The sequence below is a fragment of the Pholis gunnellus genome, assembly GCF_910591455.1.
Source record: "Pholis gunnellus genome assembly, chromosome: 11".
NCBI lineage: Eukaryota > Metazoa > Chordata > Actinopteri > Perciformes > Pholidae > Pholis > Pholis gunnellus.
This window is the reverse complement of record NC_136538.1, coordinates 5861057-5885556: the sequence shown is the minus strand read 5'-3', so window position 1 is coordinate 5885556 and position 24500 is coordinate 5861057. Positions and strand designations below refer to the sequence as shown.

Here is a 24500-nt window from a genome sequence, read left to right as displayed (position 1 = left end):
AAATAGAAATAAGATGCATAGAATACACAACTTTAGTCGAGGTTGTTTGAGACTCATCCAACAAATGGCACAAATCCAACAATGCGTCCAGACTTCAATGTTTCATCTCAACAGAAATGATAGAGGGTTTAGGGGCGCCCCAGTGATTCAGGGGTTAATTTAAAACCCGTGAACCGCAACGTCCCCAGTTTGCATGCAACTTGGGGACCTTTGTTTGTCTCCATTACACCCTTCTGTACTGTGAAGCTCTACGTCACACTGATAACAGCTCAAAGGGAGGCCCGTGTCTTGTTGTGCATAATTGTAAAGGAGTGTTTATAGATTTGATTATTTATTGTACTTTTTGGGTGGCTTCAACTTCAGGCAAGGGACAATAAATGAAAATGAGCCTTTTAGATTAGCTCTGGCTCATTTACAGTTTGTGGTTTTTCTGTTGATTAATGAGCGTTGTCCCACTGATGCGATGAAAAACTACAAAAACCAATGTATCTGCTCAGTTTGTACAGTTGTTATACTACATATAGGCACATGTGTGTGTGTGTGTGTGCCACCACACACACACACACACACACACACACACACACACACACACACACACACACACACACACACACACACACACACACACACACACACACACACACACACACACACACACACACGGAGCCTGCCCCCCCACCAGGTGTACAAACAGACCTGCTGAGAGCTACTTAGAGAAGTCCCCTGCCTCCAATTAGCATTAATAGCACTTAAACCATGGGGGAAATGCATGGGGTTTTTTGGTATGCTAATCAAAAGGGCTAAAGGAGTGATCCCGGGATAAAAGAGAGCCCGAAGAATAGGATGAGTGAAACAGAGATAGACGAGGAGGCAGAGGAGAGGGGATAAAGACGGATCAGACAGAAAGAGGCAGAGTGAGGAGTGGGAAAAGAGCAAAGTCTTCAAAGGGCTCTCGGAGCTGCTCCACTTCAGGGTGGCCTGAACGCTCTCCGCTTCCTGAGGGACGGTCCCGGCCTGTGAACAATCCCCCTATCAGGCACTCTGTTACGGCTTTATTGACTAACAAGCCTGGGGTCATTTTGGTGTTAAAGAGATTGAGAGAAAATCAAGTTCTCCCCCTCTCACCTCCTTCAAACAATGAACTCCCAGGCCTGATAGCAAGCCCCCCCCCCCCCCCCCCCCCCCCCCCCGCCCCCCTCTCACCCGAACACAAAACTTTGCAATCGTTCAGTCATTTTCGATGACAGCTCGCCATTGTAAAAGCTGATTAAAAATACTCAACGGTGGCCGTTAAAGGGCCATTCTGCGTCCCCGTGAGTGCAGGTATACAGGTTTGTTTCCTCCCTTTCTGTTTTCACCGCACCCTCCGCTGGCTCCGCTGGAGATAACAAGTCTTAATGCGACGGCAAACAGTGGAATGGCGCGCTGAGGCCAAAGTGATTAATGTGTCCGATTAGCGAGCGCACAAACTTATCGGCGAAAGGTAAACGGTCCGAGAGGGCGTGTGGGCTGGAGGCCGTCAGCTCATATCAGGCCCTTATTGCCCGCAGTAAGACTAATTACACTAATTAATGGGCCAAGCTGATAACTCCCAACAATTGTGTGGCTGTGTCGGAGGGGGAGCTGCACTTAAAGGTATCCACACACGTATATGCAGAAGGACTAAACATGCAAACAGTGAAACAAGTGACTGGGAGTTGTGCAAGGGGACGAAATCTATGAAGTTCTTATACAGTAGGTCATGTACAGTTTTTTTGTCTTCAACCTAAAAATAATGCCACAATAAGCAGTAATTAAGTCCAGTGTTTTAGAAACACTGTTGCACAAAGCTGTGTCTCAAATTCCACACTCACTCTACGCTCATTATGAGTGCGTAAAGTGACAAAATCATGTATAATCAAAAGAGTCAGCGTGTAGACTGAGGCGTGGGCTACTAACGTACTGCATACTACATACTCAATCAGTGTGTTCTGCATACAATGAACAATAGGTGTGATTTTACCAGCAGAATGTTGACACTGAAGGCCGGGCCGCTGTGTAATATCATTTGGATAAACAGATCACATACTGGGAATTGAAACAGTTACTTTCTTGCATGCAAACATATAAAAACGTAATAAACACACATTAACCGTTTCTATTACGGCTCTAAATCCGGGTTGACAGCGGGTCTCAAGGCACTCAAAACGCAATGCATTGTGGGGCAGTTGTAGCATACATCTGGGCATTTCCAGCGTACACAGAACCAACATAGGATGCCGTGTGAACGCACTACACACTCACTTTGCATGAATAGTCGGTATGCTAATTCCAACACAGCCAATAAAAACCTTCATTTTTGAGGGCGTTGCTGATGGACATTATTCTCCCACAATGCAATGCACAAAGGGAAAATCAGGAGCTGCTCTCAACTTGTGAAAAAACAAAACTAATTGTTGCCGGTGAGGAAATAAGCTCCAGGAAAACACGACCAAATATAAATACGCCGCACAACAGGCCGAGTTTAAAACATTAAACTTCTTTACAGCCAATAATAAACTTACATGTTACAAAAATAAAAAACGTGACAAGATTAAAGTTGGAGACGTCTGACCGCCATCAGTGTCGGATAGCGACACAGACGCTGCTGATGAAATATTTGTCTTTACAGTTTCTATTACAGCGATCACCTGTTGTGTAAAGTTGACGTAAGAATACCCCCCCCCCCAGCGCCCCTCCACTCTTTTGTGTTTCACCGATCACATCCAAGATGATGGGTGTGTGTGTATGTGTGTGTGTGTGTGTGTGTGTGTGTTTGCGCTCGCACGTCTGGACCCTCTGGCCCCATCGAGAGCTCATTCATTCATGCTTGGTTTGGGGTTTAATGTTTGACCTGGCTGCTGACACATTACTCAAACGTGTTCCGGGCCGCTGTCAGCTTGTTTGTCTTGCAACAGTAAAAAAAAAGAAAAAAAAAAAACTGCCGACGTGAGCTCCGGCCCTACCTGCGGTGTGTCACTCGGGAGAGGCTGTCGCGACACACACACACACACACTTTACTGTGCCATACCAGCTACTGTAGCTGTACGCTCACTTTATCTTAATAAGACTTAAAATATAACAAAAAGATTCAAACAATAAAAAGCTGAGTATTAAATGCAAGGCAAGAGATTGTGTTGGACCAGACCACCAACCTGCATCCCCAAGACCAGACACACCCGGTCCTTGCCAGACTTCCTTGTCCCACATTCTCTTATCGCTCCATCAAAAGCGATTACCTTGTTCCACATAATGGCAAATAAGTGACAGGCCAAGCAGTGGGCTAGTCTGGTGCTCAGTATTTAATGAGGGCAATATAAACTTGGGAATATAGGAAGGGCGGGAAGCCAAAGATAAAAGTCATAGTAACAGTGGCTTTAGGCGAAGAGCATCATGGGATAATCGGAGTGGCTAAAAAGCCAGAAACTGCGTGGTTTCGAGTGACTCGCCGCCTCTTACAGCTATGTTTGTTTGCCGTTGTCAGGGGAGGCTTGGCAAAACACAACACACACACACACATGCACAGATTCAAAAAGATCAGCCAAATGCTATCAATAAAGCTGAATGTTTGCCTCAGTTTGTCGAGCTGGGAGGCTCGCAGGCACAACATTGGCACAACGCAGTACAAACAAGAGCGAAATGCCACCGGCGGCTCATGGCTGTGAGCCTGCTGGGGTTCAGCTACGGCTCGCTCCGCCTTTCAGCTGCTCCGAAAACCAAGACGGGACGACGCAGATGGCGTCCGTTGCATCCTCTCCGCCACCGCGCGAGCTCGCTTTTCTAACAAAGGCCCCCTCTTCAGTGGCAAGACGAGAGGCGATGACACATGACAGCGGACCGTCTTCGGCTGATCATCGCCAACAATGGCCCCTCATCATTTTCACGGGCTCTCCAGCAGTTACAATGATGGATGCGCTGATGGGCTGTAAAACAATGTCCCCCGTTGAGCAGATCGGACCCAGAAGCGCTGAGTCCTGCGGTCGCACGTGCTCAGAGAGGCTCGGACGCGGCGCTCTGACCAAACGTTGTCGTTTGAGAAGCGTCGGAGCTCCTTAAAACGGAGCCACGCGGAGCGGAGAACAAGAGGGCCTGTTCATGTGGGACGCAAACACACGGGGCTATAAGACTAACGTATACACAGTCGAACACACAAAATGCACAGGGTGACATCATCCGTACGGGCCTTCAGAGGCCAGGCGTGTTGTGTGAAGAGCGTTGTTCACGGAACAAAGAGCGTCCCTGTGTGCGGGAGGGCCATCTGTGCGAGCGCTTCCTATGAGCTCGAGACGAGCCTCGAGGAATTTCTCCACCGACCCCGACGATTCTCTCGTATGTACTTATTAGCGGTTATTGAGGAGCTGGCGGGGAGCCACTCCGTGTCACTTGACCAGAGTTTCTCTCTCAGCTGAAGGGCGAAGTCATTCTGCCTGGCAGCAGCTTTCGACCCCCCCCCCCCCCTCCCCCCCCCCTTTTCATGAAGCTGCTAATCTTGGGAGCTTTTCTTCCAGCAGGCTGGTGGTTTTATGTTTAGGCCTGTCCTTCGCAGCAGCTTTTTGGGGAAAATGTACGCTAACGGGCCAATGTTAGCGCAGGGTGCTTTCCCAAACGAGTGGAGATGCAACTGTTTATCCGTTTCCACCACCTCGCTGGCCTCACCTCCCGACCCCTGGGAATCATGCTCTGCCTGGTGTCTAGACTTGACAAACACAGATACAAGGCGCTGGAGCCACGCTGCTGCCTCTAGCACCTTCCCATCGTTCTCTCTATATGTACTTAAAGAGACGTTCGGCTGAGCTTTGCAAATTCCAGAACTGTGCATTTTTAGGTTTTTGGCAACCTAAGGTGCGTAGTGAGGTGGCAGCAAGGTTATTCATAAACTTTCACTTGAGCTATTCATTTTGTTTTTGTTGCATTTAGGTGTATTGATGTGGCTTTGCATTTTTAATCACGCTAGCAGCATTGTGTCGGTCGGTCCACCACTTTGGTTTCGATGGATTTCGGTGACATTCATGCTCCCCAGAGGATGAATCCCTTTTGCTTTGGTGATCTCCTGCCTTTTCCTCTTTTGCCACATCAGATCAAAATTGAGTAGCACATGCAAAATGTGTTTGCATGCTAACATGCTGGTGGACATGGTAAACACACCTGCTAAAACATCAGCATGACAGCATTGACGTTGAGAGCATGATAGCATGTTGACATTAGCATGTAGCTCAAAGCACGGCTGCAGACTCTCAGTCTTGTTTGGTTAAGTTTGCACTGGTGTAGTTTTGGTGTTAAGATTCTATCGATCAATCTCATGTCTTGTATAACATCTGGACCACGTTTCTCACTGTACCGTGTCATCGGCTGGATTGGTGTGTGTGTGTGTTTACAGATCCGTGAATAAAGAAGAAGACGTGAATCTTAAAAAGGCATCTGACCATGGCCGTAAGAACACTCTGACCATGGCCGTAAGAACACCATCAACCACCATTCTGTGCCCATATTTTCTCAGCTGGCCAACAATCCTACATTTCCATGCTGTACCTCGGCAGTACCCACATGTTTTGTACTATATGTATTTGTACCTCGTCTCCTCTCTCCCACCTTTACAAACAGACCCATGGGACATCTTCTCTGCTCCGGACTTTTCCCATCTTTCCTCCCACAACGTTCCACACCAACTTCCCCGCTCCGAAATCACTCATGATTTGCCCATCGATGGAGTTGTACCGCTGCTCTGATGTCACTCAAAATCTCCCTCAAAGCCCATTCCCAGTAACCAGGTTACAGGCAGAATACATTCTTCCACGGCTCCCTCATTGTCCACTGCATTTCCTCCCGAAGCCGGGGTCCCGATTCAATTTTTGCATCGATCTCACGCAAAAAATAAGGGCAAAGAAATCAGATCAGAGGAGTACTAAAAGCTTTCCCTTAAATCAATCAAAATACATGAATAAGTTACTGGTGCCTTAGTATGTTTTAGGGGATATTACCTTAGTTATGCCATTTCAAATATGAAATCAAAAGTACCATAATGCAGAATAAAACTTGCCATTATTTTCCGTCAAACGGCCGTGCAGCAGGCAGCCTATGCAAAGATAATGACCAGATGGTTGCTTGCAGTCCCACGGATTGAAACTGCGTCTGAATAAACGATTGGTTTCTAATCAATGGGCTCATCTATTCTCTCCCAGCACACGTGTTGAGAAAGCTAGTACCCAAACATGGGCTCCTGTATACGAGCGTGCATGAGGCGTCCCGCAGAAAGCCGACTGGCTCCAGGTCCAACTGTGACAAGGCCCGGGCAAATTCCTCACCCCGGTGCCCAAGCACTTAAGACTTGTCATGGCCAACTTTGACAGACGGCTTTTTAAAAAGGGAAGCGATGTGCATTTTTTACGGCTTGCAGCGACGCAGGGGGAAGAATTTGTGTGTGCGCTTGCGGCAACAGAGATGTATATCTATTCCAGAGAAGAAAGGGAGCTGCTGGCCAGGAATGCTTCAGCTGTAGTAGCATGGTAAAAAAATAAATAAAATAGAAAGCTGGAGATACAATCTTCTGAAGCTACCGCTACGAGTGTACATCAGTCACTTTGTGTTATCCAGCCCTTAGTTCAACCTTGACAGCGTGTCTCATTTCGTGACAACTTCTCATCCGCCGCCGGGACGACAGACGGAATTAACTCGCAGATGAAATGTTTGTGACTCGTATTGATTTATAGATTTCAACAAAAGTGAGCCGTGTGCGCGCATGAGTGTGTGTGTGTGTCTGTGGGTGTGGGTGTCAGCGAGGGTGTGTTACGGTCGGCCTGCATTTAAAAAAAAAAAAGAGCAATAACCCCACAGATGGCGAGGGGCCGGTCCAGAGCAGGCTATGTGATGGAGAACAATCGTTGAGGCTTGATTGCTCAAGGAGCACAAGGCAGAACTGACAGGGGGAGGGGTACTAGGATATGTGTGTGTGTGCGTGTGTGTGCATGAAGTGGGAGGAGGGGGGTTGTTTAAGTTTAACTAGGCCACTGCTACCCATTACAAGCCTGACAATGATGTGGCTTGTCGCGCGCACAGAGTAGATCAAATCAAATTTCATATGCTGCTCCCGGGGCTTTCATCTGTTTGATTCATCATCACCTCAAGTGTGTGGAAATCATTTGTATTCTTCGGCGGCGCCGCATTCATTCCTCCCCGCGGAGGGATGATTCAGTATTATATGGATAGGTGCAAAAGTCAGCCGGTGTGAAAGGACAATAAATCCACCTGTCACTTATGCAAAGTGATGTAAATGGGGTCCCTGATTAAGACACAGAGTCATTTAAAAAACAGCGACTGGCAGAACCTTGACACATGCACTCTCTCTCACACACACACACACTGTCTGTTTCACACACGTATGCGCACACACACACAAACCTTACACTAAAAGCCACTCACACACACACACACACGCTCTGATAGCTCTATGTATCTCACTTTCTCATTCTCTCACACACACACTAAAATCCCCCGCCGCCCCTCGCCTGCCACTAGAGCAGTTTATCAAGTAATTATTGTTTGATTACAGCGTTTCATTATCTGCACTGATTGAGTCACAACCGGCGGCAAAGGTCAAGCGCCATTAACGCGCCGCTCCCGAAACATATTTCCACGCCGGCCGCGTGTTTGCCCTCCCTCTCCTCTGAAAGGGCTAATTGCAAATGCATTTGTTTGAGGAAGAGGAGAGCAGACCACCCCGCTCCGGTCTCCCCCAAGTCCCACTGAGACGGAATATCAATGCCGCCCAAAGTGCAGCCACACACACACACACACACACACACACACACACACACACACACACACACACACACACACACACACACACACACACACACACACACACACACACACACACACACACACACACACACACACACACACACACACACACGGAAAAACATACACATGGGAGAAGGTTTGGGACCATTTCCAATCATACTTAACAACTGATACCCGTCAAAACACGGGTCCAACAGCTTTCATAAAACCATTTCGGACAATAAGGGGGTGATTAACTGCTTCTGATTTTACATATTAATAATGTGTCCCTATGGCCAGGATCTGGTCAGCGTAGTCACTGCATTTACCAACAAGTGATGGCACCCTGTGGGAGAAAACTCCTAAAGACCATCTCTGGATTTGGTGATTTTGAAATGTTACAAATAGACTGAAGGACTAAGTCTTCAATCATAATTTAAGAAAATTGTTTTAGGCTTAATAAACCATTAAAAAGCTCATTATTCCTAAGACTTGCCGTTGCACTATTAAAATTTAAAGCGCTCTTATAGAGCCCTGAAGAGGCCACATCGCTCATTAAGCAGAAAACAACACGACTAGATCTCGAGATCACCAACAATCATAAAGATCATGAATGGCTGCATCAAACTGCATGAAGATGTTGTGACATTTATCTAAAAAAAAAGTTATGGGATCACCAACTCGGTAGGATTCATCCTCCGGGGACAATGAAATGAATGAAAAAAAGGCAAGGACCTGATATCATTGCACGAGGTGCCGACAGTAGCAGAAATGAGAGTAAAGGAATGATTTAGGCGCGAGTGTGTGAGTGTGTGATGTAAGTTGGCTCCGTACCTGGGTGGGAAGGAGATCTCCAGTTCATGCAGACGATCTTTGAACACCGACGGCTCTTTGTCGTACTCTAAAAGCTGGAGCAAGAAAAAGAAAAAAAAAGAAGTTTACATTTTTTCAAAACATTTGATCAAGGGGGGGAAGTCATCAAAGCCTGAATGCTCTTTTTCCAGCTTTGCCCTTCTTTACATTCACACCGTTCACACGTCCTCCTCTAACAGTGTTCCACAGTGGGCCTCTGAGCGGTTACATCCTGCTGAGCAGCTTTGCCAAATACGAATATGGTCCAAATGGTGTTTATTTAGGGTTCAAACTGACTATTCCCCAACAAACAGACACATGCCGAGACAATTCAAGGACAGTTCGAGGCCTCTTCCGATTCAGACAGTTTAATTCCATTTCTGATATTAACTGGACCTAGAAGTCCGAACTCTTCTATCAACAGGCCTCAGTCTCAGTGAGGGGTGGATGAGAATCAACTGAATGAGAGTTTAGAGGAGTAGATATCGTTTAGTTATCTTTGTATTGACCAGTTGTGTGTGTGTGTGAGTGTGTGTCACTCGCCCTGTCCTACTGGGGAAGGGGGGGGGTCTCTCTCTCTCTCTCTACACTGACAGTGCATCCACACACTCTTCATCAATCATGTCTCCTCACCCAGCTGTACTCACTCACCAGAGTGTACACACGCCCGTCCCCCGATCCCCCCCCTCTCACAAAGCCCATAAATCATTAGTGAAAAGTGCAATTAGCGGCTCCTTGTACACATTAATTATCTGGGAGATGAACAGGTAGCCCGGGCACCTGCATGGCTGCCTCACTGAGAGACTTGACGGCGACGTTTCCCAGCTACCCCGGAGGACCTCGCGTCAGCCCCGCCCCTCCCCTTTTCCTTTCAGACAGGAAGACACCGAGATGAAGCCGGGACACGTTTGTTCCGTGGTAAATTGGGCTATTGTACATGTTTCAAACACCCGGCGACAATTACGGCCCGATGAAGACCTCATCCTAGACGGCGTGAGTCTGACAGCGGCTGTACCGGCAGCTCGACGTTAATGACATTACATTGGTGTACTACACGCGGCGATGTGTTGATGGCTACATGATGAAATATCATGTAGGGGATGACGCGGTGCACATGGGTAATGCTCGGAAGGACGTCCTCACAAAGTGGAGGCCTGGGAGGAGGGATGTAATATCAGCAGAAGGTAACTACAGTCTTCCATCTACACTGACATATTTATGTTGCGCATGTATGACCGCGTATGGATTGTTTGTCTTCGCGGCGCCGTTAAGTGCACATGTATACAAAAATAAAATAAGCCAAAGTCCGGTGTGTGTGTGTGTTTGCGTGCGAGTGTGATTACGTGTCAGTGGTGTAGAACAGTGGCCATTACTTGCAGGCAGAGGGGCCTCCCAGACGGAGTCTCGGCGGTTCAGGAGGGCAGATGTGCTGCATTCATCAAACTCACACTGCCGGGGTCACAGGAGAGACTCGCACACTGTGGATGAGGGATGACTGAGCAGGGGATGCAACCCCACGCTCCAATGTACACCCCATCTCGCCATTCACCCGCTGACACCTCCCTCTAGCAAGCGTGTGTGTGTGTATGTGTGTGTGTGTGTGTTGCAGCCTGACAGGCTGATAGCAATACCAATAATTGAGAGATAAAAATATCAGATAATTAATTATGAAAATAAAACGCAGATTTACCACTTGAAAATCTTAAGTCACTTTTGAAACAGTGGATTCCTGATTTCAGACAGAGGAAGACAAAAGCAAGCCTCTCATTTCTAGCCAGTGATCGTTTATTTAGTTGTCTAAAAAGACAGCCGTCGCTCGCGGAATGTATTAGCTGAAGCTAGCTAGCTAAGCTAACGTTAAGCATTACGAGTTGGTTGAAAACGCTGTTTCTGGCTAATTTGTTAACGTTTCAAACTGACTCCTTTCGAAACCAGGGCATGTTAAATATACAGTTGATGGCTAGGTATACATGATATTTTGCTAAAAGACTGCTGCGGTCGAATAGTCCAAAGCATTGCGTCCTGTGTTTTTTCGGAACCAGTTTTCCTCGACCTTCATTGGAAAACGTCATGAGGTTTCTAGACTTTCTGTTGGGATGTTGGATGCATCGTCTTTCCGGATCCGACCCTGCAACCTCCAACTGTGAAAAGTGAAGCCAATGTAGAAATGCCTGAAAGCATTCTCTCTAATGGCCAGCAGGGGGCGACTCCTCTGGTTGTATGAATATGTCCAATTGTACAAATGTCTATGAGAAAATGACTCTACTTCTCACTTGATTTATTACCTCAGTAAACATTGTAAACATGCCAAAATGCTAAACTTTAGGCTTCAAAACGGCAGTCCACAAAGCAATGGGTGACATCACCATGACTACTTCCACTTCCTATAAACAGGGTATGGGGCAGGGCTATAATTGGGCTAATATTATGTAGTCTGAACCCAGCATAAGAGTCTAAATGCTCATACTAGTATAATGGTGAGTGCCCAAATCAATAATTTACCATTTTCTATAGGCACACACAAGTGAATAGTGTTGAGGTAAAGTGTAAAATGAGTGTGACAGTTTAAACGGGGGATGAGAAACATATGGCTGTGTGTGTGTGTATCTACGGAAACTGTGCCTTAAGTGAATGTCGAGTAATTTCACACCACATTTCATCCCAGGTCAATTAGGCATAATGCTCTGCTGCTCTGCTAGGTCAGTGGTTTAAAAAAAATCAGCTTCTATTGGTTGAAGGCCTCGTGACATTATAACGCCGGGAGTAGTTTGTCAACCAGAAATGACCTTGGGAGTTGTGGAGGAGGTGGCGCGAGATGATGCAGCCCCGGCAATATCACAGAGGGGAAAAGATGAAGAAGTGTCTGGATAAAAACTACCCTGTCATGGGCTCAAATTTCGGACTTTGCCTGGACGACCGGCGAGCTCTTAAATCAGAGTGGCAGTGATGGCTAAGCGGCAGGAAGTTTGAGGGTAAAAGAAAATATAAAAAAGAAGTTAATACGAGGGCTTTGCACCCCCTCCACCACTGTTCCTCTCACTATGATGGCGGTTTGTCCACCACCTGTAATTGTGCTTTGATTTACGTGTTGTCAAATATCCCCTGTGACAACACCTGCTGCCATTAAAAGCCATCAATAAATGTTGGGGTGAAAGGTCATTTAATTTGATTTTTACACCGCGCACTTGGCTTTCATTGCAGGAGGCCATATTTTTCCTTCTTTTTATGGGATCTTCATTATTTTGTGTGGAAAAGCGATAAACTGTCACTGCCACTGGTGGGGGGGGGGGACTGATTGGTGTGGAGAGGGACCAACCCAAACACAAAAACACTACAGTGCACTGCACATCTGAACTTCCATGTTCATGTTATGTGGAGGAAGGAAATTGAGCAATTATTCCACAATAAGGCCACAATTTGGGCTTGTTCCTCCACTCAGAGGCTTTGTTAGCATAACTATGTCATACCTATAAAAAAACAACATAATTTCAATATATAACAGTAAATAAAGCGTAGATTATAGTCGCCGCAGTGAAGCCGGCATGAGGGGCGCGCGCCAGAACTCTGAGTATACATTTTGCAGCCAAATAAAATCGTTTACAGGATATTCAACCTTTGATTCTTTATAACGCATTTAATACTTTATTTCTTTCTTTACAGGGTTTGTACGAAGGCGATAAAGTCGTCAATGAATATGAGATATGAGTTTACAGATAATTACAATCCCTCCTCGGCAGTGTGGAGGTCGGTTTATGCCGTTTTACCGGTTGCACTCGTCGTCTTCTTGCTTCTTCACAGCACATTTCGTGTTTGCGCGCCCTCTAGCGTTTTCGGAGAATATCACAACGAGCACATTTGGCATCAAACGCCTTCGTGCCTGCTCGGAGCTTGCGCGCCATCTGCGGAGGCTCACGCCACGGTGCCAAGTATAAATAGAGCTCGAGGCCTGCGGCTCATGTAAACCATCTATTCTGAGAGGGCCAAGTAAGCAGTCAACACTTCTCCCAAAGCATTCCAGAGAGAGGCGGAGTAAAAAAGAGAAAGAGACAAGCAGGGGGACGCTGTACGGCATCAGTTTATATGAATCCTATAAGGTCCCATTTCATTCAGAATGGCTTCTGGAAGAGATCTGACAGGAAAAAAAATGCTGGAGCGGCATTTGTTCTTGATTCTTCTATGTCGTCTCCGGGGCTTTTGAGTAATGCTGAGGACTACGCCGCCAGCATGACAAGGAGAGGCAGGCCAGACAGGAAAGGTTCATCACTTGCCACAGCCAGTACACAAACGCATCCTCCTTCTCCTAGGAACCCCCCCCCCTGCATCTGCCGACACCACACTGATAAAGTCACAATAAAGAGATACTGAAACAAAATCAATGGGGACGGAGGGGGACCGCCCCTCGGCGAGTGTGTGCTCCAGGAGAGCAACGAAACTCTGCAGATCTACAGACGCACAGCACAGGACGCGCCGCGTTCACACACACACACACACACACACACACACACACACACACACACACACACACACACTCCTCCCATCTCTCCACCGGAGCAAGGCCCCCGCGGTGGCCCTTGACGCCACGAGCGCCTGGAAAATTTAATCTTCCCAAATACTCATCAGGGCTCTCCATCGTCCCGCCGTGACAGCGCCGGGGATAATTAATTATACAATTTCGATGGGAATATCGACTAAACAAACCTATTAATCATAGCAAAAGTCAATAGGCATGGACACATTCAATCATGTCCCGGCCAATGATTACTCCTCTCAAAATACAATAATTATTTTCAAGAGCTGCCTCGAATTAAATTCCTGTCAAGCCGGTACAAGTCTTGCAGTTGATGAAGGATGCAATGGATTTTTTTTTTCCTTCTTCTCCCTCCACTCCCCCCCTCCTCCCCCAGTGGAGGAGTGTGAGGAGGGACATTTATCCTTTTGGAAAGGTAGTTTGTTTTATAAGGATCATAACATGGTGTGTTTAACTAGACCATGACCATCAGATTATCTCTGATGCCCCCATTATGTCATCCATCTTGTCAGGCTTGGTGAGGAGGAGGAGGAAGTCGGGTGGGGTGCGGTGGGGGGGTGGGGAGGTGCCTCAGCCTCTTACAGCTACACTTCCAGCACATTTCTGCTGATCAGATTCAGTGATTCTCCCCTGTCCAACATCATAACGTGTAAGGTCAATATCTGCCAGCATCATGCCGGAGTCTTTCAAATTCCATCTTTCCTTAATTAGCTGACTGATTTGGGGAGCGCTACCTTCATTGCTCGAGGTCTGTTTAAAATGCTTTTTATTCAGGAAAAATGATCACACGATAACATTCAATTACAAAAAGTATTTACGGATGATTTCTCCCTCAAAAAACAACCTAGTTTTTCAATTGGTAGGTCAAACAGACAGACTTGTTCACACAACTGAAATTGTGTGTCCAAGCGTTACTAAACCTGCAGCGCCGCGCTGGATTCTGGGTAAGCTTTGTGTAACTTCAGCACATACAGAACACAGTTAATGTGTGCTATTGTGTTACAGTGCAGAAACATTTCCCCTCATCTCAAAAGGGAAAATTCACCACCTTTTTATGTGGATGTCTCATGGACTCATGGCTTCAATCTACTACTTATACCATCAACAGGGATTGGACATCCACATGAAAAGTTGGGAGAATTTCCCCTGTAAATTCAAAGAAACGGGAAGAGGGAGAAGTAGTGGAGTACATTCTACTTCCTTTTCACAATTTGTATGACTACAGGGGCTGCATTCAGTACCCAGGCATAAAGCAGAGCAATGCTGGAAAAGAGCATCAGTTAGGTTCAGGCCTTCACAGGCAAAAAACACTCATTGACCAAGTCAGTGTCACACAAACATAAGAACAGATCAAAGGTTATGTTTCATGATTGGGAAGATGTGGTTCATATCACACGATAAACCACCATTATAACAAACTAATATACAATTTCCTTGTAATAAAAATTTTGTAAAATGATAAGATCAGGATACAATTCCAATTAAAGTTAATACATTTTACCGTTAAGGCCAACAACATGAATAAACTCTAAAGCTCCCAGACAAGTGACTTCACAGTCCATTCAGTTGACGATTGTGTGTGTGTGTGTGTGTGTGTGTGTGTTTACGTTCTTAGTGGGGTTTTTAACAAGGCCCAACTTTGAAGTACTTGATGTACTATACAGCCATATAAAAGTGGAAATGTGTACCGGCTGTTTTTCTCTCTGCAGACATTTAACACTCAGCTCATTTACACTCATATAAAAGTTAATCCAAAGACATTTGGCCCCACAGAGGGGGACAGAGAGCGAGTGTGTGTGTATGTGTGTCGCATGCCAATGCGTCGCCGTGTCTGAGGTTTGCACACACGCTTACTTACGTTTACGTTTCCCTTTCTGTACCTGCTATCTAAATATGAATTGTCTGTAGCTGCGTTTATACTTTTGACTTTCATTCCTTTGTGCTCTGTCCCGCTCAAAGATAATCAATTTGAAATGTAGTAAATGGCAGCTGTTGTCAGTATACATTGGAAGAAGAATGTCTATACAGCTGATGAAGTGATATGAAATGTATAATAAACAACTGGAAGTGGAGAAATGGGAGAGCAGATTGATATATAAAAGGTTAGGAAGTGACTTACCGAGGTCCCATTGTTTTCCCGGAAAACGTCCTGGTTGACATAATTAAAAAGCTTCTTTTCAAGTTGAAGAACAACCTAAATCGTCGGCGAGAGAGAAACGGCACTCTGATTAATACCAATGCTAATGTGAACTGCACTTTGTAATTAGAGCGCTAATGAACAGTAGCGTGCTGCTGCAGTGGCGCACGGCGCTGGTCGTTCTACACGTGTCTCACTGAGGCATCACGCCACTTTACAATGCATGTTAACACAACCTGTAATAACTCAGGTTGAGCTGTATGACGAATATAGAACTAGAAAAATAATTAGTGTTAGTGATGGTTTAATTACAAGTGCAATTTTCCCTTTTCAATATGTAGCATAGATGCATCATTGTATTCCTATCAGGGCCTCGTCACATCAGGAATTCTGCAGCCAAATCCATTCAGTTCGATGGAATCGCCACAATCAGTGGATTTGCATATTTCACATTAACTTCAACTCCGATGCTCAAATTCTCACCACTGACCAATATGAAGCTGTCATAGATTAGGTGTTGTATTTAGCGCTCTGCTGTTAAATAAGAGAACAAAATTGCGATGGAGCAAATATCTTTCTTGAATATGCTAGCAAACAACAGCTAGCAACAGCAAACGAGCTTGCTAACGGATTCAGTGTGTAAGTTAGCTTGATCAAAGGGTTTTATTTTCCCCCTCTGTTATAACTCTTTATTCTTTATTGGATGACATGATGATAACAGTGACGACAGAGTATAGGGAAAATACAGAGAAGCTCTGAGAGCTGTTGTGACTGATTAGCGCTAGCATGTTTCCCTGCATGCTAATGTGTTCGCCAAGCTAGCAAAGATCGCCAGCTAGCCACGCGTGCGGCCCCTTTATCATAACTCGCTACCACGGCTTATACCGCGACGGGGAATTTACTGGTGTGACTAGGCCTCAAAACTAATCAGTTTTTATCAAAGTTTGACAAAAAGGTGTCTGTATGACAATATAGTTTGAATGCAGTTTCATTGGAATGAAGTTATGACAAATCAGTAATGTCACAGGCCTATTTTCAAAATCCATACATATTATTACTATTGTCTAAACATATGAGTGAACATGAACAAATTTCTCCTAAGTCTAACTAAAAATAGTGATGTCATCAAGTAATCATTTAATGAATTAGGAGAGATGTTATATGGAACAAAGAGCACCCAGGGGAATGAGTCTATGGGTACATTTTCTGTTTCACAACCGAGAACTCCACATTCATTGTCAATGGAGCGTCTCCAGACTTAACATCCAATGACATCACAAGTTTGAGACTTACCTCCCTGTTTTCTGGCTTCGGGAGAGACGTAGCACATGTTCAGATATGAATTGGCCCTTCCAAGGCCATGGAAATAACATACTGGAATTCTAAAATTCAGGTGGTGTTCCCCTTTAATGGCTCACCTTTCGGTCATTGTCACTTTCTCGGAATATTAGCTTGTCGACTTCATTGGTGTCGGCGGCTCTGACTGTCTGCATGGTGGCAGTGGAGCAGAGACTCTGGAGGGGAGAGAGGAGGAGAGTGAGTGATCAGAAGAAGAAGAAAAGAGGGTAAAGGGCAAATCCTGTTAGGAACACACACGGCTTCATGAGGAAAAAAGATGGTTAGAATGTATTTGACTTTGTTACCCACATGTTAACATGTTCACACTTCGTACAGTACCATGCACTACAACGCTCCACATTGAATGATTTTGTTTTTTTTAAAGAACCATCCCACAAACCGCCACCTCACTGTCCCCCCTCTTGATCCGGCTCTATGTACTGACCACATGGACTGTGTGCATGGTTAAATTCCCCTTTGTGGACTCTTTTAACAATTAGTTAAACATTCGACCATCTGTGTTTGAAGACAGTTGAATGAGGTAATCCCTCAGCCAGCGGTTCCCATACCACACGGCGGAGATCGGGTGACCTGATTGAAATTCAAAGCACAGATTAGATAATCGGGTCAAGCCAATATAGCGGGGCAGCAAAGGAGGGCCCTTTAGACTGAAATGTCACAAATCAGTCCGGCTTCGGCCACGGAAAAACGGCACGCCAGATCAGAACAAACACCGTGCACTGAGAGAAAGTGGAACCCCCCCCCCCACACAACACACACACACACACACACACACACACACACACACACACACACACACACACACACACACACACACACACACACACACACACACACACACACACACACACACACTGCCTCAACCCCATTCCTTCATCCCCCCCCTCCCTCCCCAAAAGCAACTTTCTAAAGCCTAACAAATCGCTCCATCTTTCACTCATTTAGGCCATCCAAATGCAGGGTCAATATGGTCCCCTGGCAGCCAAATGCTAATGCGCTTAAGTGCGCTTAAGCAGCTTTGTGCGATGAATAGGCCAAGGAAGGAGCTGGTGAGAAGGGCAAGAGATACTTTCCCTGTCAAAAAGTCATTGTAGCCTCAACTAGCAAAGACAATCGCAGACAGTTTTTGTCATCTCTGATTGGCGCCGACTGCACCAAATTTGGTCATGTGGTATGTCTTTTTTTTTGTTTAATACAATATTTCATTAGACTTTTTTGTTAATTGATAAAAACTACAACCTTTCTGGCCGGTGAAGTGAAGGAAGTGAGTTTGAAATATTAAAGAAATCTAACTTTTTCAAAAGGACCTTAATGTTTTTGAATTCTGCGAGCGTCGGGGTCTTGTAATGCTTCCAAGCGAGCGAGCCCACCCCCCCCCCCCCCCCCCCCCCCTTCTCTGTCGGCCGCTTTGCAAATCCAAAAGTCAGTCAAGCAGAACTCCCTCGCCACTTCCACAGCTAATACCGAGGCCAGAAGCTCACGCCGCTTACTGGCACAATAAGCCTCAAGATCCAAAAGACGAAAACAGCCCCTCCGTTAGCGTCGGACGGAAACCCGGTCGTCCCCTGACGTGAAAGTGTCCTCTGCATTTGGCAGTGGTTGACAGTGCACGTGGATACGAACCGATACATATGTAGGTTGCTACCTGGAGGAGAGTGAGACGACATCATTCTCAGGGAGATAATGGAACCACGGATTTGTTATTCATGTTCGCCAAGAGTGTCGCCGCAAAGAAGACTCAATTAGACAAAAAAAGAAAAGGACAATTAGCTAATGCTGCCTTTTCTTGTGGGGTGAAGTGTCTTTTCCCAGAAACAATTACAACCTGGATTCCAGGGAAAACTAATGAATCCAACTGCAGGTTTTTTTTTTTGGCTCATCGCAAGGGATCGACACTTGAAGACTCTTGATTTATTCGAGACGTGTTTTACAGACACTCGACGAGAACAGGACAAAGCCCTTTTCTTCCATTTATATTTCAATCAAACTACAGTTGACGAGCATATTGCCGCTTGGTGCGACCAGAGCTTTGGGGGTTCCTGGACTGTCGCATAGCGCTGGATGCCGACATGTGGCTTGATTGATCCATTCATCAGCGCATTGACTGACCGATCAGTGCGTCAGTGCGGTTGGTGGTGGCTGATTGCACCCGATTGATCACAGCTCCCCTACTGTCGTCCTTTGTGAGAACCCCCCCCCCCCCCCCCCCCCATTTGACACACACACACACACACACACACACCACACCCACACACACACACACACACACACACCACACACACACACAAGTGCCTCGGTCATAAGATCTGCACACCAAACACCAACACGGTGGAAACAATTAGAATCGCATGCCGTCACTTAGGACCACATCGACGAACGTCTCCTCACAGCCAGCAGACCCCAGGTGCTTGTGCCGAACCTGCGCCGATTTCTTTTCCATTTTTCCTGCCTCCTATGCACATTACACATAGACGTGCTCTCCACTCGACCACCCTAAAAGATATTATCATGATTCATTTGGCTGCAATCGGCTCCTTATTCAATGACAATTAGTGTTCAGTGCAACCGATCGATGGGAAAGAGCAGCCGGGAGATGCAGCTGTGGTCCTGGGGACAGTGAGGACGTCTTCACTCCTCCTGGGCTCCTTCAACTGATCCTGCGAAGTGACTTGGCATCACATCTCTGCATTATGGGTCACAGGTCAACACTGAGTGTTTGTGGAGGGGCAGGGGGCCCGGGGGGGCCCGGGGCGTGGGGGGGGGGGGGGGGGGGGCGGGGGGGGGGGGGGGGGGGGGGGGGCTCGCTCGCTTGGAAGCATTACAAGACCCCGACGCTCGCAGAATTCAAAAACATTAAGGTCCTTTTGAAAAAGTTAGATTTCTTTAATATTTCAAGGAGGAAGGAGGAGGAGGAAGGCGCTGCCTTTGTGCGTCAATGGAGGATAATCTCATGACTGTCGAAGGAGGAAGCGGCTGTTTAAAAGGAGCTCTCTATTCCAGCTGCTCTCCTTAGAAGAGAGGTTAAAGCAATCTGTCCCACTTCAAAGAGCAAAGACACACACACATTCAGGCCTTCTGTTTCTGGGCCTGCCGACAGATGGAGGCGATCCACTGTGCCCAACTTTAAACACTGAGAAACCCTGAACGCAACACCGAGGCCTTCGTGACAAAGCATATCGCACACAGGGGCGTTTTACATGGCAACAGATTAACGGGACGGGCCCACGGGGAAAGAACATTAAATCACACTGATAAGAAATATTGAATATATTAAAAGCAGTAAAACTCTCCAATGATTCTTGTTAACATTCTGTTTCTTGGAAACGGAGCTAAAAATAAAGGCTGGCGTTACTTCTGTGTTTTCTTATCGTCAACAATCCCACGAAATGTATTATTTAATAATTTAACCTTGATTTCTAGATTAAAAATCTATTTTCATACATAACAGAAGCGAAAAAGCAACAGACTTAAAACAAACACAGCTTAAGATATAAACTTTTCAAAACAGGTCACAAATACAAATCAAAAAAAGGTTCCCCCGGCTCCCTAAAACAGCTGGGCACTGTAGTCTTTAGCAAACATTACTCAAACGGGAGTAAATCGGCATTCAATGGGGACTATTTTCAGTCGTGGATTGATACACATTTGGCGCTCCAGTGAGTATTTACAGCAACAGGACGGTGTGCGTGGGATTGAGTCAAAATAAACTGCAGCGTGTGTGTTCATGGTAATGAAGGAACATGTGCAACAGTGTGACTCATTGAGGTGTTTATGGACAACAATGAAGCTCTATGGCACAGAAGAAACAAACATATTAGACTCCAAACACACAAACAATACGTGTTCAAATGTATTTATGTACTTGCAACTTTTGTTTTTAGTGTATTATACAGAATATTTCCTCACAGTGTATGATTTATTGCAATAGGATATTGGCTATATATTGCCACTCCAGACACATTTGATGTGTTGACTTAATATCAAACTGTTGATTAAATATATATATATTAGTATTTGCTTTATGACTCTGTCCATACTGACTGATGAGGTGCAGTAGCAGTCTGGTTAGTAGATGTCTCTAACGTTTGTATTTTCAATGCAATCAGAAAGAAGTGTGAACGAGTCGCAGAAATATGTGACACACCAGGGTGCCAGCCAATAGACACCTCCTCTGGGGCTTTATGGTCCTCCCTCCCTCACCCCAATCCCATGCAATGATTCACACTAAACTGTCATCGCACCAATATAATAATCCAATGAGTGCATTTAGAACTCGCCGATTAAACCCCATTAGGTAGAGAGTGTGAGACTGTGTGCAGAGAGAGAGAGAGAGAGAGCGAGAGAGAGAGAGAGAGAGAGAGACAAGACGATGAGTGGACAATGAGCTAACTATTCATTCTTCATTACCAGAGGCAGGGGACAGGGGCGCCCCTTTGTGTCAGCGGGGGCAGTGGCATTGTCAGATCGCGCCATTATTTTTCCCGCTGCCACGCTGCCAGCCGAGCTGAGGTGTGCCAGCGGGGGGTTGGCAGGTTCAGCGCCGATTGCTCGCCGCTCCGATCACTTCTCCCGTTCGCCGATCGTACATCACGCCCAGCGACCCCGGATGCGTGATTGCTCGAGGTAGAAGGGTGGGGGCATCCAAAGAAGGCGACAACAAACTCGGCTCGCCTGCCCTCCTGCCAGCCATTAACGGCGGGGGGAGCCAGTAAATCAGGCGTGACCCTCCCCGCCCCAATCTGACTGGACGCAAGCCAGAGTTATCCACTCCTCTCTCGCTGTGGCCGGCTAATTTAATGCCTCCAAACACCGTGGATTCATCATTGACACACACACACACACACACATTCAACATGGAGGAGGAGGTGAAAGTGGACGCATTATCGCCCCGCGAAGTTAGCCTGTGCGTGACCCACTGATCAGCGGTTGACCCTGGTAAACCCGGCCTGTTTCACGCCCCAAAAAGACAGCAAGCAACCCCGCACACAAGCCCCCTCGCCCCTTCCCATGAACTCGGCAAGCTGCGCGAGAGGCGATGCCGATGGGGTTTTGGCGGCGGCGGTGACGCACGTCGTAGGGGGTCTCATGACTGGCCACGCCCCTTCGACCAAAGAAAAAACGAGCTCGGAGAGGTAAGAGGGGCGTGCAAGGTAGCGATAATGTGCCCTATTTATCTTGCGCATCAGAACATCTGGGAAACTTCTCTAAAAACAATGGCGCGCATTGAGGGGCCGCCATTCTGGCCTTTACCTTCAGAAAGCGGCATTTGTCCCCTTGGAATGGGTAATGGACAGGCCACAAATCATTCAGGACAACAGGACGAAGGGGTGTGTGTCTGTGTGTGTGTGGGAGAAACTGAATGTATGTGTATGTTTTGTGTGACTGTGTGTGTGTGTGTGTGTGTGTTCCCCCCTGGTATTTAACTTCTCTGCTTGGCCCATTCTGCAGGGCCCCGCAGGACAAATTGCCCTGCATGGTTGTCTTTGAGAGGCAGTGCAGCGCGCAGAGAAAGGGACAGGGCTGAAACACAGGGAACAGGCCTATAAAAATTCATCACTTTGACCCCGGCGACCTCCCACTACTGGGGGGTTGCACAGGCACACACACACAATCGGAGATGCACAAGCACGCCCCCTTTGCCCACCCACCCGAACTGGGAGCAAATGTTCTGAAATAAAACATTTAGAAAAGTAAAAGATTCATACTAAAACGCACAGTAAGATAAACAAGGCGAGTTGAGCCGCAGAAATGTCCTACGCCCCCCCGATCTCTTTCTCTCACACTCCGCACACACCAGCAGACACAATGGCCGTGACGAGAAAAAAAAAAAACAACAACAAAAAAAAACAGCCTTCTACGCAGGAAAAGGCCACCAGATGCTTCATTGTGACTGCGGTCCTCTGTGTAAAGCGGCGGCAGTAAAAGGAGGGTGGATTCTCCTGAGGCGCATTAGTCCCACTGAGAGGAGGACATTGTCTCAGGCTGGGCTCTTGACACATTACTGCCACCTGTACAAAGAAAACCTAACGGGAGATTTAATCTGGAGAAACCTCCCCTTGCCACTTTCAGTCAGCACTTTGAAAACCAACCGCGGCAGATGTCCGCAAGACTGTTTAACGCGCCGGCTTCCCCGAAACCTCTCCCGACAAGGCCATGCATGCTTAAATTGTGTTAATGTGGCGTTCATTTGAATGTTGTTGTGTTTCTGGAGGGGGGGGGGCTTTGTGATCCGAATGGACAGCCGGCGGCGCTGCAGCCATTCACGGTTTCCTTTTAACGCTTAAAAAGGAGGCATTTGTCCCGTTAACGAGGAATCAAACTCGCATCCAGCCGCCGGCGCGATCATCGCTGGCACGTTCCAGACGTGGCCGACGGGAGAGCTATCGACACGGAGCACAAGCCCTCACCAAGCAACCCGGGAAACACCGCACTCTCATTTCATTTACCTTATCCCACCGCAGCTGCAGCTGGGAATCAATTAAAGGAAACAGGCAGCGAGGTAATTTGTAGCTGCCGAGTCGATCACAGCGTATTGAAGACCCAACCGGCGATCGGTGATTAGTGGCGGTCCAATAGGAGCCCGACGAGTTCATTACTCTGGCATCCGATAGAGATCAGGGCCTAACAATTAATGAAAGTCTAATTCTGTCCTCTTTTAAAAGACAGCTGGAGCTCGGTTAGCATCATCAACTAGGCGACCAACATGCACACTTAGTCAGACTGAGGTCCAGTCGCTGATGACACGATTGTATCATAACTAGAGCTGAGAAGATGAATCTATTAGTTGTCAACTATTTTTTTAAAGGTAAAACAAATGTCAAAATTCTCTGATTCCACCTCCTTACATGTGACTCTTTACTCCTCCATGACAGCAGACTGAATAACTTTGAGGTGTGGACAACATCAGACATTCAAAGACGTCATCTGGGACTTTGTGATCGACATCTCTCCGACATCTCGCAGGCCAAACGACTGGTCGATGAATCGGTGAAAAACAATCGACAGTGAGCTGCGGCCCTAATTGCAACAATATATTTTCATTGAGCTACCCAAAGCGGTTGACGACCGGCCACCGTCCTCCCAGGGCGCGCTGGGAGGACACAAAACCCTCCTCGCCACACAAAGAGCGTTGATTCATTTGAAGCACCACCCTTTAATTTGTTTGCACCATTTCATCTAAATGATGTGCTTGTCCGCCAGGGTGAGAGAGAGGTGTAATTCAGCCGAGGAAAGGGGAAAGAGGAAGGTACCGAGGGAGAGGGGGAGGAGGGCTTCCTGACACTCCACCGCAGGGCGCTAGGCAACCATCTAGTGGGTGGGCTTTGTGATACATTTTACCAATTTTTTCATGCCCATCCCCTCTTGATGTGACCCCACTCAGGGCCTTTTATGCCCCTGACAGCTCTGCGCAGGAAAACATGCTGCCGCTCTGATAGCATGAAATCGGGAACAAAGACCCCCAGGGAGAGGAGAAGGGGGCCCACCGAGGCACGCCGTGCTCCGGTCCCGCCTGGCTCCGGACACAAACAGATGTTAGGCCAGCCCCGGCTCTCTCTGCCGCCGCCCCCCCCCCCCCCCCCCCCCCCCCCAACCCACCCCCTCTGAAAAGAGGAGGGCTCCCCCCCCCATTGGAGGAATGGGCCCTGAGATGCATTGTTTTGGGCCTCCTCTAAGACAAAAAGTGGAGCCACTCCTTCTGAAAAGGGCCCGGCAATATGGCCGTCGCAGATAAATCACACAAAGGAAGGGGAGTGAGTGAGAGAGAAGCCCATGAATTCTCAATGTGGCCCTTAATGGGCCCCCCTCTTAAATATGATGGGATAGTTGCTG

At 47.0% G+C, this 24500-nt stretch overlaps 1 protein-coding gene across 3 annotated transcripts in view; it reads right to left on the bottom strand.

Moving 5' to 3' along the window:
• The window catches only part of inpp5a (inositol polyphosphate-5-phosphatase A), a 135418-nt gene that overhangs the window by 6340 nt on the left and 104578 nt on the right, over positions 1–24500 (bottom strand). For all 3 annotated transcript variants that reach the window (XM_079168391.1, XM_079168390.1, XM_079168392.1), the window contains exons 10-12: positions 16730–16825; positions 15294–15368; positions 8629–8702 (exon numbers count right to left, since the gene is read on the bottom strand). In XM_079168391.1, the coding sequence (XP_079024517.1) occupies positions 8629–8702; positions 15294–15368; positions 16730–16825 (245 nt within the window). The remainder of the gene's footprint in view (positions 1–8628; positions 8703–15293; positions 15369–16729; positions 16826–24500) is intronic.